Source organism: Camelus dromedarius, chromosome 16, assembly GCF_036321535.1.
Source record: "Camelus dromedarius isolate mCamDro1 chromosome 16, mCamDro1.pat, whole genome shotgun sequence".
NCBI lineage: Eukaryota > Metazoa > Chordata > Mammalia > Artiodactyla > Camelidae > Camelus > Camelus dromedarius.
The window spans coordinates 11,586,477-11,603,063 of NC_087451.1; the positions used below are offsets into that span (position 1 = coordinate 11,586,477).

The 16,587-nt window shown below is 37.5% G+C and overlaps 2 protein-coding genes across 3 annotated transcripts in view; both read right to left on the bottom strand.

Annotated features, from left to right (window-relative positions):
- TRIM37 (tripartite motif containing 37) overlaps window positions 1-6,262 on the bottom strand; it is a 101,510-nt gene extending 95,248 nt beyond the window's left edge. Inside the window, exons 1-2 of one of the 2 annotated variants that reach the window (XM_010990425.3) lie at window positions 5,685-6,262; window positions 3,887-3,988 (exon numbers count right to left, since the gene is read on the bottom strand). In XM_010990425.3, coding sequence (XP_010988727.1) covers window positions 3,887-3,988; window positions 5,685-5,705 — 123 coding nt within the window. In that variant the 5' untranslated portion in view covers window positions 5,706-6,262. The remainder of the gene's footprint in view (window positions 1-3,886; window positions 3,989-5,684) is intronic. The other variant, XM_031468038.2, reaches the window with a different exon arrangement.
- Window positions 6,263-6,879: 617 nt separating this feature from the next.
- Window positions 6,880-16,587, bottom strand: part of SKA2 (spindle and kinetochore associated complex subunit 2) — a 28,743-nt gene continuing 19,035 nt past the window's right edge. Inside the window, exons 3-4 of the mRNA XM_010990429.3 lie at window positions 14,261-14,437; window positions 6,880-10,170 (exon numbers count right to left, since the gene is read on the bottom strand). Of these exons, the coding sequence (XP_010988731.1) occupies window positions 10,102-10,170; window positions 14,261-14,437 (246 nt within the window). The 3' untranslated portion in view covers window positions 6,880-10,101. The remainder of the gene's footprint in view (window positions 10,171-14,260; window positions 14,438-16,587) is intronic.

Here is a 16,587-nt window from a genome sequence, read left to right on the forward strand (position 1 = left end):
CGAAAAAAAAGGGGAGAAAATACAAACTAGGAACTGGTAATGAGAGAAAATCAAATGAATGTAGCTAGACAAATGAAGTCCTGGCCTGAAAACACAGCCAATGCCACTGCCTTTCGGTATGTGTGTGGAAGCACCAGAGTCATGGGTAGACTGCCAGCCTGGGAGTGAGCCCAGTCCTCGTCTGTCACCACAATTAGATGACTTAGGGCAAGTCTATTCACGGGTCTGGACCTTAAGTTTGTTAAAATGACACAAATATTTGGACTTTCAAAGAAGGTTCAATTTCTGTGGACAAATGAACAGAGATGGAATGGAAAAGAAGGAGAAGCATTCAAACAATGCTACAATTTGGTTGGGTGGAGCTCTCAGCTTCTCAAGGACTTTGCTCCTGTAGTTACTCCTCGTCTCTTCAGCATTATTAGCTATTCTCTCTCTGCTGGTTCAGTCCCAGCAGGATAAATCTCCTTAAAAGATGACTCTCAACATCCCCTCAACCCACTGCCTTATTTCTCCCCTTTACCACAAGAGTCTCTGACAGTGTTTATACTTGCTGTCTCATTCTCCTCCCACTCTCTGACATTAAGTTTTTGCTCCCAGTGCAGTCCACTGAAACTATTTATCAGGGTCACCAATAATCTATATATTCTCAAATCCAATGGTCAGTTCCCAGGCTAGAACCTATAACACAACTAAACTACTCCTTTCTGAAACATGTTTTTCAACTGAATCCTGTGACACTTCATTCACGGCTCCTTCTTGTTATCTTCCGCTGAATCTTCCTCCTCCTAACATCTAAATGTTGAGTGAGTTCATATCTAAAAATCTCTTCCCTTAGGAGGTAATCTGGTGATCTCATTCAGTCTCTGGCTTTAATTACTATCTATATCCTAATAATTCAGTCTAACATCCCCTTCCTCAAAGCCAGATTCATATTTCCAACTGCCAACATCTCTAATTAGGTACATAATAAACATCTCAAACTTGCCATGTTAAAAAAAAAACAAAACTTCTATATCTATAGCCTACCCAAATCTGCTCCTCCCCAAGTTTTTTCTACTTCAGAATGGAAAACTATTCGTTCATCCAGATGCTATAAAAAAAATTTCATCTCATCTGTATGAAAATCCATTGGTTCTACTTTCAAAACATACCCAGAATTGCCCCATCTTTTTACTACCTCCACTGTTACCATTCTGATCTAAACCACCATTCATTTTTCACAAATAAGGCACATCCTAACTGTTCTCTTCACTCTCTCCTACCTGCCTACAGTCCACTTTCCACACAGTAGCCAGAGTGATAGCTTTCAAAACATTGATTTCTTCAAATCACTCAAAAGCTTTCAATGGCTATCAGCACACTTAAAATAAAATCCAAGGTCTTTACCAAGGCCCCTAGCTACATCTTCAAACTCATTTCCTTTCCCTCGTTCCCTCTGTTCACTCAACTGCAACTATACTAACTTCTTTGCTATTTCTCAACACACTAAACACATTTCTTTCTCAGGGCCTTTGCCCCTTCTGGTTCCTCTGCCTGCAACTTTCTTTCCCTAGACATTCCCATCACTCCTACATTTCATCTTGGTCTCTGCTCAAAAGTCATCTCTTCATTGAGACCTTCCCAGATTACCCTATCTAAAATAGCTACCAACCTGCCTGTGTCCTCCTCAAAGTTCCCACTCTATACCCTTGATCAGTTTCATTTATTCTATGAAGAATATCTAACAGATAGCTATTTACTTTTTTGTCTATATCCCAACTAGTAAATTAGTCAATTCCTAAAGAAGTCAATGCCTAACTCCAAGTAGGTGTACGATTAATATTTGTTGGCTGAATGAACAAACAAATAAACGGTGCATTCAGGAACCAAGACAATTCTAAAAAGAAAGGTCAGAACCATATTATCCAGATGGTCTGAATATAAGCCTAACATTCTTGGACTTTATCCTTCAGGCAATAACTCTGAGGCTTCTAGGAGACAAAATAAAATGACATTACTGGAAAACATCAATATGGTAGCAAGATATAAAATAGACTAGAGATAAGAAAAAACTCAAGACAGAGAGATCAGGTATATGGTAACTATGATTACCTAAGCATGAGGTAATAAATTCTATATTTCTCTATTAGAAAGGTAATAATAGGAATGAAAAAGTAGGACAGATGTAACTGACACTAGGAGATAACTGACAAGACTTAAAAATCACTGGCGTCAGAGGTTTCAGGTTTGAGTGACTGGTGGAAAAGAGCAAAAAAAGAAGTCAAAAAGAGTCAAGTTGAGAAAAATAATAGGAAGAATTTGATCTGGAACAAAGTTCGAGATGCTGGAAGGATAATCAGATAAGACATTTATAGGTCAATGTTGAATGAATAGATTTAGGAGCCAGACAGAGATGATAGCTAAACCTGTAGGAGTAAACCAAATTTCTCAAAGTAAATGAAAATTTCCCAGAAACTTCATAATAGAGAATGCCAGCAGCAGTATTTCAGAAATAAATGCTTTCAAGGAACAGGAGGAGGAAGAATTAACAGTGAGGAAATGAAGAATCAATGAGGTATAAGGTAATAACCAGGTCATATATGTATACCGGACCTTCATCAAAAGAGCTGAGTCCAGATCCACTCTACCAATTAATTAACTACTGTGATGGAGGTCAATCACTTAATGTCTCTAGCTTCGGCTTCACCGTTTATAAAATATAAATAATGGTGTGTGTATTCGTTGCTGTTTTTACAATACAGTAATACCTTACAAGTGGAGAGCACATTTTAGTTTCTAAATTATTTTTCAGCTTATTTCATTTAATGCCCCAGCCATCCTGTGAGACAGATCTTGTTATCCACATTCTGTAACTGAGAAAACAATGCTAAGAAGGAAGGATCAAGTCTCTCCGTTGATGAGTGGGGAGAACCAGCATGGCATGTACTTAGGTCTTCTGCACGTGGTGAAGTGCCTAAGAACACAGCCTCTAGAGCCAGACCGCTAAGTTCAGATCCAGCTCCATCACTTACTAACTGTGTGACTGGAAGCAAATGATTTAAATATTACAGTTATTACTCTTGACAAAGGGAGATTTACCTTCCTCAGGCAGGAATAAGGAACTACAAAGAAATTCTGAGGTGAAAAGCACGTTAGATGACTGACCTTCTCAGTAAAGGAATAATCTACCAAGAGTAATGTGGGCAGGGGCAGCTTTCAACTGTGGCCTGCAGGTGTGCTGCTGAAGCCCCACACACAACCAAAGTAAGTTCTTCTGCTTCACATCTTACACTTTTTCATAGTTTTGTTTGTGGGGTTCACCTACATTCAACTTTTAAAGCCACTGGATTCTATTCATCTTTAAGGTCTCTTTTATCTGTAAGATTAAACAATTTTATTTTTTGTCTTTGAACCCATTACTAGCTTTTTCTCTAGCTCACCCATCAAACAAGTATAAACCCTCCCTCCTGAGTCTCACAGCACTTTATGAGTGCCTCTTTATGACACTACCCATTCTTCAATATAAACACAAAGTCCATTCTCTCAATTAGATTTAAGCTCCTGCAGAGCAAGCATTTTCATCATTTATCTTAGTATCCCTCAACCCCAAACAAAATGCAGGCAAGCACTTTACAAGTACTTGTTACATGTGCAGTTGAGTTAATAATATAAACATACTACAACTACACTGGGCTTTGGTTTCCAGAAATTTCATGGCAATTATCACTTGATCATCATTCCTCTCTATAATATTAAGCAGTGTATGGGCTCCCTATTTGGAACATTCATCTAAGACATTTTTTAAAAGGGCATAAAATGTAAAATAAGAAAAAGATAAAGAAAATGGTTAATTCTTACGCTATATTTCTATATATACTAAGTGCATGTAAAAAGAAATACAACTTACCCTGATGCAGCTGAAACAACAAAGCTTGGAGCAATGAGGACACAGGCGTGCATCCCGCAATTTCTCCATACAAATGAAACATCTGAAAACCTCAGCAATGCTCTGAAAATAATAAAAGATGTAGGGTTCACCAGATTAGGCTATTGAATCAAGAATAAAAAACGTACTTGAAAATAATTCACTAGACATTTAGATTTATTTTGAGCTGATAATATCTCAGTTTTAACTACATTCCATATCCTGACTTGGTTAGTCAAGGTCCAGGGTACCTCAGAACATCTCCTAGGGAAAAAATGCTTCCTTTTTTCTAAGCTTCACAATGGTTCTATTCTAAGGAAAGAATATGAAATGCAAACACAGACTTAAGCACATTTTCACTGAAGCATTAATTATAATGGCAAGAATCTGGCTATAGCCCAAATGTTGAAATATTAAATGATGTTAGTTACCATAGATTATGAGAGTCACTAGAAATATTTTTGAATTATTTAATGATCAAGAAAATCCTTATAATGTACAATAGTAAGGGGAAAAAAGGCAAACTATATGACTGAATGAACAATACGAACTTTTAACTTTTTCTGCAATTTCCCCAAGGGAGATGGACTGCTTTTATAATTTTTTTAAGTTTAAAAAGATACATTAATGGCAGCGTACCCTGGTCAAGAGAGAAACTATGTGATTCAGAATCCACAAAGTGGAATTTCTGCCATGATGCTGCAACCTACTAGCTACTTATTTGAGCCTGAAACTTTGCCCCTTTTGAGAATTTTGGTTGTAGCTCCATGAAGGCTTCAGGAAGAAAACAAAATTACGCAAATAGAAAAAACAATATTATCTTTGCTAACCTCAGATAAGTCAATTTAGGGAGTATTTGACAAGAAAACAATTATAATAAAATGTAGGTTATTACACATTTCAAATTTATTTTTACAGTACTCACATTTATTTTTACTCCATTCCGGGGGAATTGAACTCTCCTAAAAGCAAGGTAAGGTTACAAAACCTTTATAATACTTTCACATGAGGAATTAAGGAGAAAATTACTTATGAGTCTAATCATGACTCTGCAGGACCAGAAAGAACCTGTGAGATGCAGATGCTGGGGGGTGGACAATAAGACCATTGGATGAACTAGCTTCAAGTGGAGTCGTCCCTTACTAAGAAGCAAGGATTTAGTATTTTACTAATTGGAAGGCTCAAAATTTGATAACCATTATATAATTATGCACAATAAGCAATCTTTTTTTATGTTCCTAGCCTTAACGTAAACATCTCAAATGTTTGAAATCACAGTTTACAAGAGTCAAGTGTAAAAAGAATAGGTTGATTCGGAAAACCACAGAGTATATCCTCATTTAGTCTAGTAAGGGCAGATGTCTACAAAATGCACCACTGGGAGGGAATGATTATTCATTCGGAGGGAGATTTGGATCCTTGCTTGAACTCGTTAAGAATTGGTAAGGAGTCGCAGGGCACGTCCATCTAATGAATTTGCAGTTTTGCTCTGAACAGGCTATAGTTTGCAAACACCCTGTGGGGAGGAGTACCGGTGCAAAGACATCCTGAAATCATCAGGATACGCACCACTCGAAAGCGGCAACGGTCAGAGCGCAGGGCACCCAGAGGGCTGCAGAATGAGCACAGCGTCCTCCGCGCTGGGCCAGCGCTTTCCTCAGCTGCAGCGGTGGGGTGGGGGTGCCCTACGAGAAAGTGGACCAGGGCAAGGCGCCCCGAATAAAGAACGCTCAGCGGGTGGCAAGAGTGACTAACCACCACCCTTCTCAACCCCCCTCACCTCCACGCTCTGTTCATCCATTGCCTCCGGCTCTCGGCGGGGGCCTCGACGACCCGCGAAGCCCGTGGTCTGACCTATTAGGCGCCGGCCCGAGGTCGCCAGGTCAAATCGCCGAGGAGAACAGCCAGGCGCTCACGTCAGGGGCCTCCGACGACCGCCCCACCTGCGCGCCCCATCGCTTCAGGTTCGGCGCCAGCTACCCCCACTTCGCCATTTTTATCCGCGCGCCCGCCCTAGGGCGCAGTGGGAGAGTGAGCGATAGCCGCAGCTTCTTTCCTCCCGGCTCACTGGCCCGCCAGCGACCGCGAGGGAACCTCGGCCCACGTGATGCGGGCGCGCGCGTAAGGAACCGCTGCTGGAGCCCGGCGGCGCTTGTCTCAGCTAAGAAGGTGCTTCAGTGAATTCGCCAGCACCAACGGTAACCAGGGCAGCGGAAGGCGCGGTCTGAGGAAAGGCGCGGCGCGCATGCACGCATGCGCGCGTGCCGCTGCGCTAAGGGAGGGGACCAGAGAGGCGGCGCCTAGTTCCCGCGGTGCGGGGGCGCACACGAGATTTGGCGGCTCGCTGCCGCAGGGTTGCGTGCGGTCGGCCCCGGCCAACGCATGCTCCCCTGCGCCCCGCCCCCATCAGGGAGGGGCGGCGCTCCACCCGTCTCAAACGTTTGCGCGCCAAACCCTGGAGCCACCTGGAGTGTTTGTGGAAAGTACGGTCTCTGGAGCCACACCCCTAGGTATTCGGGCTCCGCGGTTTTGGGTGTGACTCCACGAAATCAGTGTTTTAATCAACTACTCTCTGTGATTTGGCTGCAGGTGGCCTGAGGCCCGCGCCTATGAGAAACGTTAGTGCAAAGGATTCGTGGCTAGTGGTTCTTTCTCGGAGAGCAAGCCCAGATTCTGGGAGTTTTAAGACTTCCGCCGCACCTACTGAAGCAAAGCTCCAGATTGTGAAGCCTCGAGTGGTAGTTTCATTTTGGGGATGGGAGGATAGGACCACGGATGGTGTGTAGAAGTCGGACCCACACCACACCACATTCGCCCTACCATTTCTTGCAGCTTGAGTGAACTGTCGCCATGGAAAATTAAGGAGTATCAGCTGTATTCAGCTTCCCTATATTGGCGTCTGCTTTCTACAATTTTCTAGCGTAAGAAATGTTTAAAGAGTGCAGGAACTGAAGGTGTGAGACAAAGGACATACATCAGATTCTTACTTTGAATTTAATTTTTCCTTTCCAGTTTGTTGCAAACAGCTGTTACATTTAACCCAACCTTGAATGCACATGAAGAGAATCAAGAATAATCTAGGAACAACTTCTTGAATATCAAAGCATTGGGACTTTCTTACAAGGTAGTGAGCAGTAACAATTTTTTTAACTACATAAGCCGTGGACAAATGTCATTTTGGAAGATTAGTCTGTACCTGAAAAATTCTTGCACGAAAATTTATGGTGTTGGAACTACATAGAGATGGTCGCATAACACCTTTTATACTAAAATTTTAATAAAGGTTAATGGTTAATTTTATGATACGTTAATTTTACCTCAATTAAAAAAATTATTTGTGGAACACCTGGGATGCAAAGAGTAACATAACAAGAAGTGGTCTTTGCAACCCAGCATAGTAGAAAACAAGACAAATTAGTGTATGATAAATATTAAAAATAGGTTCTTATACTAATAGATACATTTGATCAAGGTCCTCAAAATGTCTAAAGACTTGTTGAAATAGTTCATAATAGTGGAAAATTAGGAAACATGTACAAGTTACCAGTGTTAAACTGGTTGTGCTTTCAATCCGGAGAAAACCTAGTTAGGGGTCATTGCTTGCAAGCACAAAGTCAGATTCTGGCTAACTTAAGCAAAAAGGAATTTAGTTGGCAGGATATTAAGCTAACCTGTGTGCTTAAGAAAACTGTGATCTGCTCCATCAGAATTCCTTAAGGAAAGGCTGAGCTTGCTGCCCTTCCCCTAATCCCACCCCCAAAAATGTCTCCTGACTTGTGTGTTACACAGCTTAAATGCTATCAGTGAGGAACTGGTAAAAATTATAGTAAATTTATATATACAGCTGTTCAAAAGAATGGCAGAGGTGTGATATGAAGACACCCAAATATATTTAAAATGAAAAAAAGAATTACCTCCCTTCAAAAAATAAATTTAAAAAAATTTTTTAGTGAAAAAAAGAAAAACCGAACTGTAGCTATAGTACAATTATGGTATCAGCCTATTTTTATTTTTTTTAAATGTTTTTTTAACTTGCATGTAAAACATCTGAAAAAACTGCAGATTGCTCTGGAGAATAGGCATACTTTTATTTTTTAATTTCTTAAAGTTGTATTAGAATACAACCTAATTAATTTTTGTGACTTACAACTTAAGACAAAAACAGTATCGTCAAAGGAAAGTTATCAAGATGAGAAAAGTCTAAATTGGCTAGTAAGAGTGACGATAAAGTGAAGATTGGATAGTATGAACATTTCAAAAATAGAATTACAGATTTTATTGATTAACAAGATAAAGGGGTACAAACTTTTAAATTACAACTAACAGAACAGTGGCCATTAATAAAATAACAAAAATCAGTAGGTATTCTGGAAACATTCAGTTTGGAAGGCAGCTATGCTCACCACTATACCACCAACGCTACACAGCTGGAAACACTCAGTTTTGAATATTCAGGTAGAGATTTCTATTGGATATGTGGATCTAGGTTTAGTGGAATAAGTTATATTTGGGAATCATCCCCCATGAGGCAATATATGAAGCTTGGGAAATAAATGAACACATAAAGAAGTGCATAGAAAACAATTTTAAGGGAGATGAGGGTAAGAACAAAAGTTTAGAAGGTAACTTGTGAAGGAAGTCAGAGGGAAAACAGTACATTCTAGTCTTTTTTTCCAGATTGAAAGCAAAACCACTTTAACACCAGTAGCTTGCTATGACCTCTTTGTGATACTACCATTTTTCAACCTTACCAATCAACATCACATCCCAGAGCCACCCCATGACAGGAACTTCCTCAGTATTAACTGCCTGAGTACTGAAGAAAAATAGGTTACTGAGGTGTGACTTATTTCTCTGTAATTTAAAAAAGAGGGGAACATTCTGTTCTCAAAATATTCAAAATAGGCAGGACAATTTTAACTAAAGCTACTTTCCCAAACCTGCTTGTTAGGTATTATAAGTTTGCTAATAACATAACAAAAAAAATTTTTTTTTAATTTTCTAAAAGTATAGTTCTAGAACCTACAGAACTAACATTTTATACAATTTTCCTAGTTTTTTCAATAACTTGTTTTTATTACATATATGGAAATACTGAAGGATTACTAAATATCAAATCCTAACACTTTAACATCTCATTGTGCTTCCATCCATCCTGACACATACCAGTTAAGTGAGTTGCTCAGCATCATACAGCTAGAATTTAAAACCAGCTATTTACAGCTGAGGTATGACTTCAAACTCAATCTTAACTACAAAACTATAGAGCTTCCCCTCTCACCCACTTAGCATTTCCCAGAACATTAACAGTAATAATTTATTGGCAACTTGACCCCCTAGTGGATAGATATACTATGATTTACTTTCCTATTTACTTGCCATTAGGTTTTTTTCCCTAACAAATAGGGAAATTCACACACACAAAACTGGCAAGTAGCAGTTGCCAGTGATCCTCTCATTTCAGTTTCTTACCTTTCATATAGAATAAACAATTACAGTAATGTAGAGGCAAAAGGAGAACAAAGGTAGTATTGAAATACAACACAGACAGTCTAAAACAGCATTTGAAAGCAGCACTCATGCTGCCAAACATTAGCAAGCAGAAGGAACAGGACAAAAAGAAACACAAGTGAGGCTGTCACAGAAAAGCCAGCTTCTTACCAAAGTTAGGTTTTGTGGGAGATTGTAAGTCACATATTAGCAGCCTCACTGATAATGTGACCACATCTGTGATCAAAATTTTCAATAATAAAATTATATACACATATAATGTATAATATAATACAAATATGTTTCTATCCTTTAATTTCCAAAGCATGCTCATTTACACTTGACTGACTGACTGACAGTACATACTCTTTTACAATAAGCCAGGACATCTGTGTCATCCCAATTGTATAAAAACAGATACAAAATAGTGTTGAGTTCCTTGCCTGAAACTACAGGACTAAGTGTATGTGCATATATTTTTTAAGTCCTTTATTTCCATTCCATCCTTTGACTGAACTTTATTAATATAATGTCTGTCCTTCTTGTATTCCCTTATCTTGTGAAAGGCATCACTATCCAGTCACCCAAGTCAAATCACCTTTGCCATCCCCCCACCACTAGTCACCAAGTGCTAACAAGTCATCTTCCTAAATGTCTCTGGAATTGATCCCTTCTCCGTCAGAGTCCTCTTTTGCAAGTCCATTTCTTCATAAGCCTGGCATGTAAGCTTTTAATTGCTCTGCCGCAGTTTTCTCCTCTTCAGTCAATGGTAACAGCTAGAAAAAAAATGACAAAATCTTTATTTCAAAAACCTCTAAAGATTGTTAAATTAATTTAGTTAACTTCTGCTTTGTCATACAAATAAATGTTTACATAAGCTTATACTATGTATGTAATCACAAATTTAGGAAAGCAAGGAAAATACATATTGGCTATCTATATCCAAGGTTCTTTGGTGTTTGAGCTTCCAAAGAATTTACAATTAAATTGAAAAAACAAGACCAAGAAATCAAACAATTTAAAGATTGTAATTTAAAAGAACCACGGAAGTCACATTTGAACACCATATTCTAAAAGCATTTTTTTGTTTGTTTGGAGTGGGTAATTAGATTTATTTATTTAGTGGAAGTACTGGGGATTGAACCCAGGACCTTGTGCACATTAAGCCACTGAGCTATACACTCCTAAAAGCATTATGAAAAATAAGTGTGAACAAAAATTTTATCGATACGCAGAGTTTTCTCATCCCAGGGTTATGTCAGCAATGAGGAAACTCTAATTTCATACTTCCAGACTTTCCCCTCTCACATGTTATTTGGGTTACAAACCAATTCCTAAACCAATGTTAAAGGAAAATCCATTTCCTTTGCCAAACAGGCACACCCACACCCCTGAAGCTGAGGATAGCACCAACTTTACCTCAGGCATGAGGCTGTGAGGAATGGCACACATCTCAAGAAAGTCAGTAATCTGTTAAGCAGGAAGGGAGAACAGATGCTGAGAAAACAACCAGCGAACAGAATCCGCAAAAGCACGTAAGAGGAAAAGCAAAGGGAAGAAAGAAGACAAAGTTGTAAGGGACTTTCACAGAGCACCAACAAACAGGCTAGCTGAAACAAAGGATTAGTGGGGAAATGATAGGAGGTACAATCTGAAGAATCACTCAAATAGTTACAAATCTGCCTAATTATATAGGTCATCTCTAGAGAAGGTGCCAAGTCTGGAACACCCCAGACCTACAGAATCAGAATCTCTAGGGCATTGCTTTCCCATAGAACTTTCTATGATGCTGGAAATGTTCTGTATCTACAGTGTCCAATTGGTAGAAGAAGGACTGAATTTTTTATTTTACTTCATTACTTCTCATTTTAATTTACATAGCCACATGTGGCTACTGGTTCCAGCTGATCTGGCTGATCAAGCCAACATTTGTTCAAAATGTTCACATGGATAAAATGAAAAACAATCATATGCCTTACTGCAATGCAAATAGTTACAGAATTTCCCTCTTCTATCTCAAAAACAGGAAATGGTATTATTGTGGCAAGATTCTGCTTTCCATGAATCCATGTTTCTCTTTGTGATCACAGTTTAAGAGATTTCAGACCATCTGTTTAATAAACCTTCACAGAGTTTTCCCAGGAATTAACTAATCTAAAATATATAGAAATTTTTCTTTTTTAACACCAATGTTTCAGAGCATTGATGGAATACCACACACATTCTATTTTTAATGCCTTTTTAATTTTCTTTTTACTGCTGTGTTTTTGTTTTGGGTATTGTTTTGCTATTTTGTATTTGGAACAAGTTTAGCTCTTTTTTTCCTTTTGATGGTCACCTATATAATTAAGTATATTTAAACCTCAATGTCTTAATATCAACTAAGAAGATCAAGAAATTTATATATTACCCCCTTCCACCTCCTTTCTGTTCTCATCTCTCTATTTATTTTTAATATGAATTCAAATATATTTTCTACCTTTTCAAATGAAAAGCCACTTACCTTGATAAAAATTAAAGCAAGATAGTAACTGAACAGTTTAACTTCTGTTGTTTATAGACAAAGCACCATTTGCCCCAAGTAGACATCCCTTCCATGTTCCTCATGTTCCCAAAATAATTTTAAAAGTCCTTTTGGTTATTTTAGAAAATTTTAGAAGCCTCAGCTCAATCTAGCCTTTGGCTTTCTTAACTATTCTCACAGTTCTGTCCCTATAACTAATATACCTCTGTTTATACCTGGAATCCTTTATATGTCCTTTAAACTCTGGGCTCATAGAACTGTTTTTGGTTATACAGCTCTCTTCAGATGCTGTCCTCTTTTCTCCTACATTTCAATCATAACAATTTTCTGTGAACTTTCTATTACTATCTCATTTTTTAACTGATAGGTACAAGACCCACCATATCTAACATTTCCCAACTTGGCTAAAGTTGATTCTAAAATATGATCTCCTTTTTCAAGGTTTATAACCTACCTTTCAGTCATTTCTCCTTATTTGTCATTATCTGACCCAAAATGAAAAACTCCCTTAGCTTTCTACTTTTTTTTATAATTATTGCTCATTTCAGATACTTTGTTTTGGTATTTCTCAATTCTATCATTATTTTATTATTAGTTACCTTTTTTCTAAGAGTGGCCAATAGAGCTATTTGACTAAATTAATGGCAAGTAAATATGAATTAAATATTTTATTTTTAAATGGAATTATAATGAACATACATATTATATTAGTTTCAGGTATATAACATAGTAATTCAATATTTTTAAACATTATGAAATGATCACCACAATAGATCAAATTCCCCTCTGTCACCATACTAAGTTGTTACAATGTTATTGACTATATTCCCTAGCTCATTTCAGATACTTTTAACTAAATGAAGACCTTCATAGATATTCAGATTATGGAAATCCCCTATCACTATCATAACTATTTTTCTGTACCACTCTGTAATCTCAGAAATATGCCATCTATTTATTGTATCCAATGGAGACAATTTTAGTAAATATTCAAAAAATCTAGTGAACATTCAAAAAATATTCAATTTGTTCACTCACCCAAATTTGTGCTTCAATAAATTTATGGATTTCTCTACATAGGATGTTGATATGTACATCCAGAACTACTCTTAATCTCTCTTCAAGACTTGTTTCCTTAGAAGAAGTTTATGCTTCTACTGTTAGGCTCTGATCACATATGATGAAGAATATGTGACTTGATTTTATTTATAGAAAGTTATCACATACATACCTTTTTTCGCATTTTATTTACTAGCATGTGACACCACCCTTTGCTTATTACCTACTGTCTCTACCCTCTGTCCCTTTTTTAATTGCACTCCCCTCCTCCAGTGTTCATCTCCTCATGACAAAACAGATACACTTAAGGTATCATTTTATAATTTTAACCAGGCATTGTTCTCTTTTCCTCCATTGGCAATATAAAGGATTCTTGATCAAATTGACCTGTGTAATCACCGTTTGAGATTTACTCTTGCTACCAGCCAATAATTGAAGTATCTTAAATCATAATTTAATTCAGACTGCAAATACCATGTATGCTGCCCCTAGCGGCATGACCAGGTCAGTCAGATAGCCTTTCCATGCCCAGACACAGCTCCTTAAAACAGCACTCTAAGCAGCTATTATCAGTCGATGGGGTTAGCACCAGAGATGAAAACCTATTGGCCATCTTTTGTCCAGATAATTAAGTCCTACTCTATTCCATCTACATTAGGCTATCTTTTCTTTCAAAAGCCCCCAACTTGGCCTTAATAGTAAATAAAAATGCTAATAAACCCTTCAATTGACTGTTCAAGATCTTAGTGCCTCGGTCAGCAACACATATTCTTTTTTTCCACTCAAACATATCTGAGGGTTTTACACCTCAGTGATAGAGGGTCACAATTATAAAGATTCTTACACTATATGAGAACGGGAGGCAGAGTGGAGGAAGAGAATGAACGTCAGGCTTACCCAAGCCCACCAACTCAACTGAAGGAAAAGAGAACTAAAATAAATAAATAAACGTCACTGGGATAGATGCTTTCTAGATTCTCAATCTCACTAGTTCTTACAGGAATCGGCAGAACTGGTACATTTTAATAAGTATTAGTATGTTTTCTCTTCTGCCATGGCTACAGAATCCAAGACAGCATACCTCTTCATTAACCAAGTCAAGTCCACATGCTTATTTTAAAATAAAAGGAGATAAGAGCTTGAGAGAATCAAGAAAATCTCATTTTGATCAACAGCTCAAACTGACTGTTGAATTTCAAAATGAGAGTTACTGGGGATTTATCTTTCAAGTGACACTCAGAATTAAAACTCTACAACTGCAACAGGTCAAATGAAAGCATTACCTCCAGGTCTGTATGCTTTTGTAGTTCTTGTAGCAAGGCCATAGTCTTATTGAAAGTAGCACAAATGCGGCTCTTAGTCTCTTTCTGCTCGACAGCAATTGGTTTAAAGCGTGCATGCAAAGTCTGATATCGAGACTTTATTGCTGACAATTCCTTTAACAGTGTAACTGGATTTTTCTATATCAGGAAAAAAAATCAATATATATTAATTCATGGAAAGGAAAAAGTTTCTTTTGAGAATTAATATACAACACATTCCATTGTCCATTTAATAGAACATTGTATTTAATTATGCAATTATGTGACAGAGGATGAGGATGAGAGGAGGGGAAGAAAGAAGTATAAGACCTATATCCTATTCTCAAGGAATTAAAAGCCCAAGTACAGAAATAACCACCCCAGTCCCCGACTCACACTCACAAAATAGCAATGTTAAATAGCAAATAAAGTCACACTAGATACATAACATTTGGTACATAGTTCACAATAATTAATTATACAATACTTCTAAAATGCAATTCTAAATGTTATTCAGAAGATTAAAGGAACTACTTTGATTTGTTCTTAAAGAATAAGACAACTTGAAACCACTTATAAAATTCTTAAACATACTGTCACGGGGCTTAAGCATATATATACGCCAATTCATTCACCTCAATATACAAAATTCATGCCAACTCAAGCAACTATATTTATAAATTACATTCATTTTTCAAATTCATTTTGGAATATAAATAACCACTATTCCATAAAAGACATTTCAACTGGGTCCTTTCTGCCACTTGAAAATTCTTTTCATTCCCTGATGGTTTGTTAGCAAACCCTCCAAAACTAATTATTTCAAACTTTCTTCCACTCCCTCCAGTTCCCACCCGCTCCTTCTTGGCACAAGATCTCACCCCAACTACTTTACGAAGGAGACAGAAACCATCTAGGGAATTTCTATTCCTCTGCCTTTTCAACTGAAAATGAAAACATCTATGGACATTCTGACCCTTACTCAGCCCCTAACACTACCACTATTACTGTTGCTTCCTCCATATATCCTCAAGAACCTTAAATTTCCTATATTTCAATAACCTCATAGCTCCCTTTATACAGACCTCAAATATATATAGATCTTCCCTATACTGAGGGTAAAATTAACTCATCTCTTGATTCTGTTGCCACTTTTTGCACTCCATTTGCCAACAACCTTCTAGATTCTATAATAATATACTTCTTCAGGTGCCAAGTTATTTTAAATCATCAAAAAGTCAGACCTGCCCTATAGCATATAATTTTGACATGCACCCATCTTCTTGCCTCTCCTTATTCCCTTCTTGTACTAATCTTCTTAAAATGGACTCTTGATTTCCAGAAAATGATGCTATCTTGGTTATGTTCCTACCCTTCAAATATCTCTTTCATGGACCCTAACTCATGGCTGTGGGTAGAGGCTCATTTCTCTACTCCCCTCTTCCTTGGAGCTTTTTCGATAAGCTTTTGATGATGGAAATGGTAAATAAAGATGATTCTAACAGGATGAATTAGACCCAAAAAAATCTAACTAAGTTAAACGACTGTTGAAATAGTTCTCCAGTGATCAAGACCTATGATACAAGCAGTAGGAGTAGGAAGAGGACAGAAGACAGACTCCGTGAAAAAAGTTAAGAAAACTTAGTGGTATGTGCAAAAATATAACAGATGACACCAACTGTATAGTCTGGTAGATAGAGGAATAGTGTGTATTAAGATGCCTTTTGTGGTATCTACTCAGTAAGATCCCAATGACACTGAGACCTGTCCCTTCACCCTTCACTTCTTATCACGTTTCTAGATGTTCTAAGAGATTGCCAGTAAAAAAACAAAAAACAAATAAACTGGAAAATGCAGTCGAAAATATCCAAAAAAGTAGGGGGGAAATATACAAAAATGAAAATAGTTAAGAAAAGATAAGAAAAATAGAAAATAGATCCAAAGGTTCAATATCTCACTACTGGGAAAGGCCATAAAAGAGGATTTCTTTTTTTTATAAATATACAGGTGAGAAAATTTATAAGACTTTAGACTTACATGTTTTCAGATTTAAAGAACCCCACCAAGTGACAGCACAATTAATGCAAAGACCTATCCTATAATCATAAAATAACTATAAAATTTCACAGCATAGATAATATATTCTGAAAGTTCCAAGACAGAGTGTGATGCAGGGGTGTGTGTGGTTTTGTTTTTGTTTTGTTTTGTTTTATTTTTTGCAGGGTAGGGGGTGTGTATAAAATAAAGGAAGACACACAAAGGATCAGGCATTAGAATGGCATCTATTTCTCAACAAGAACCTTGGAAAC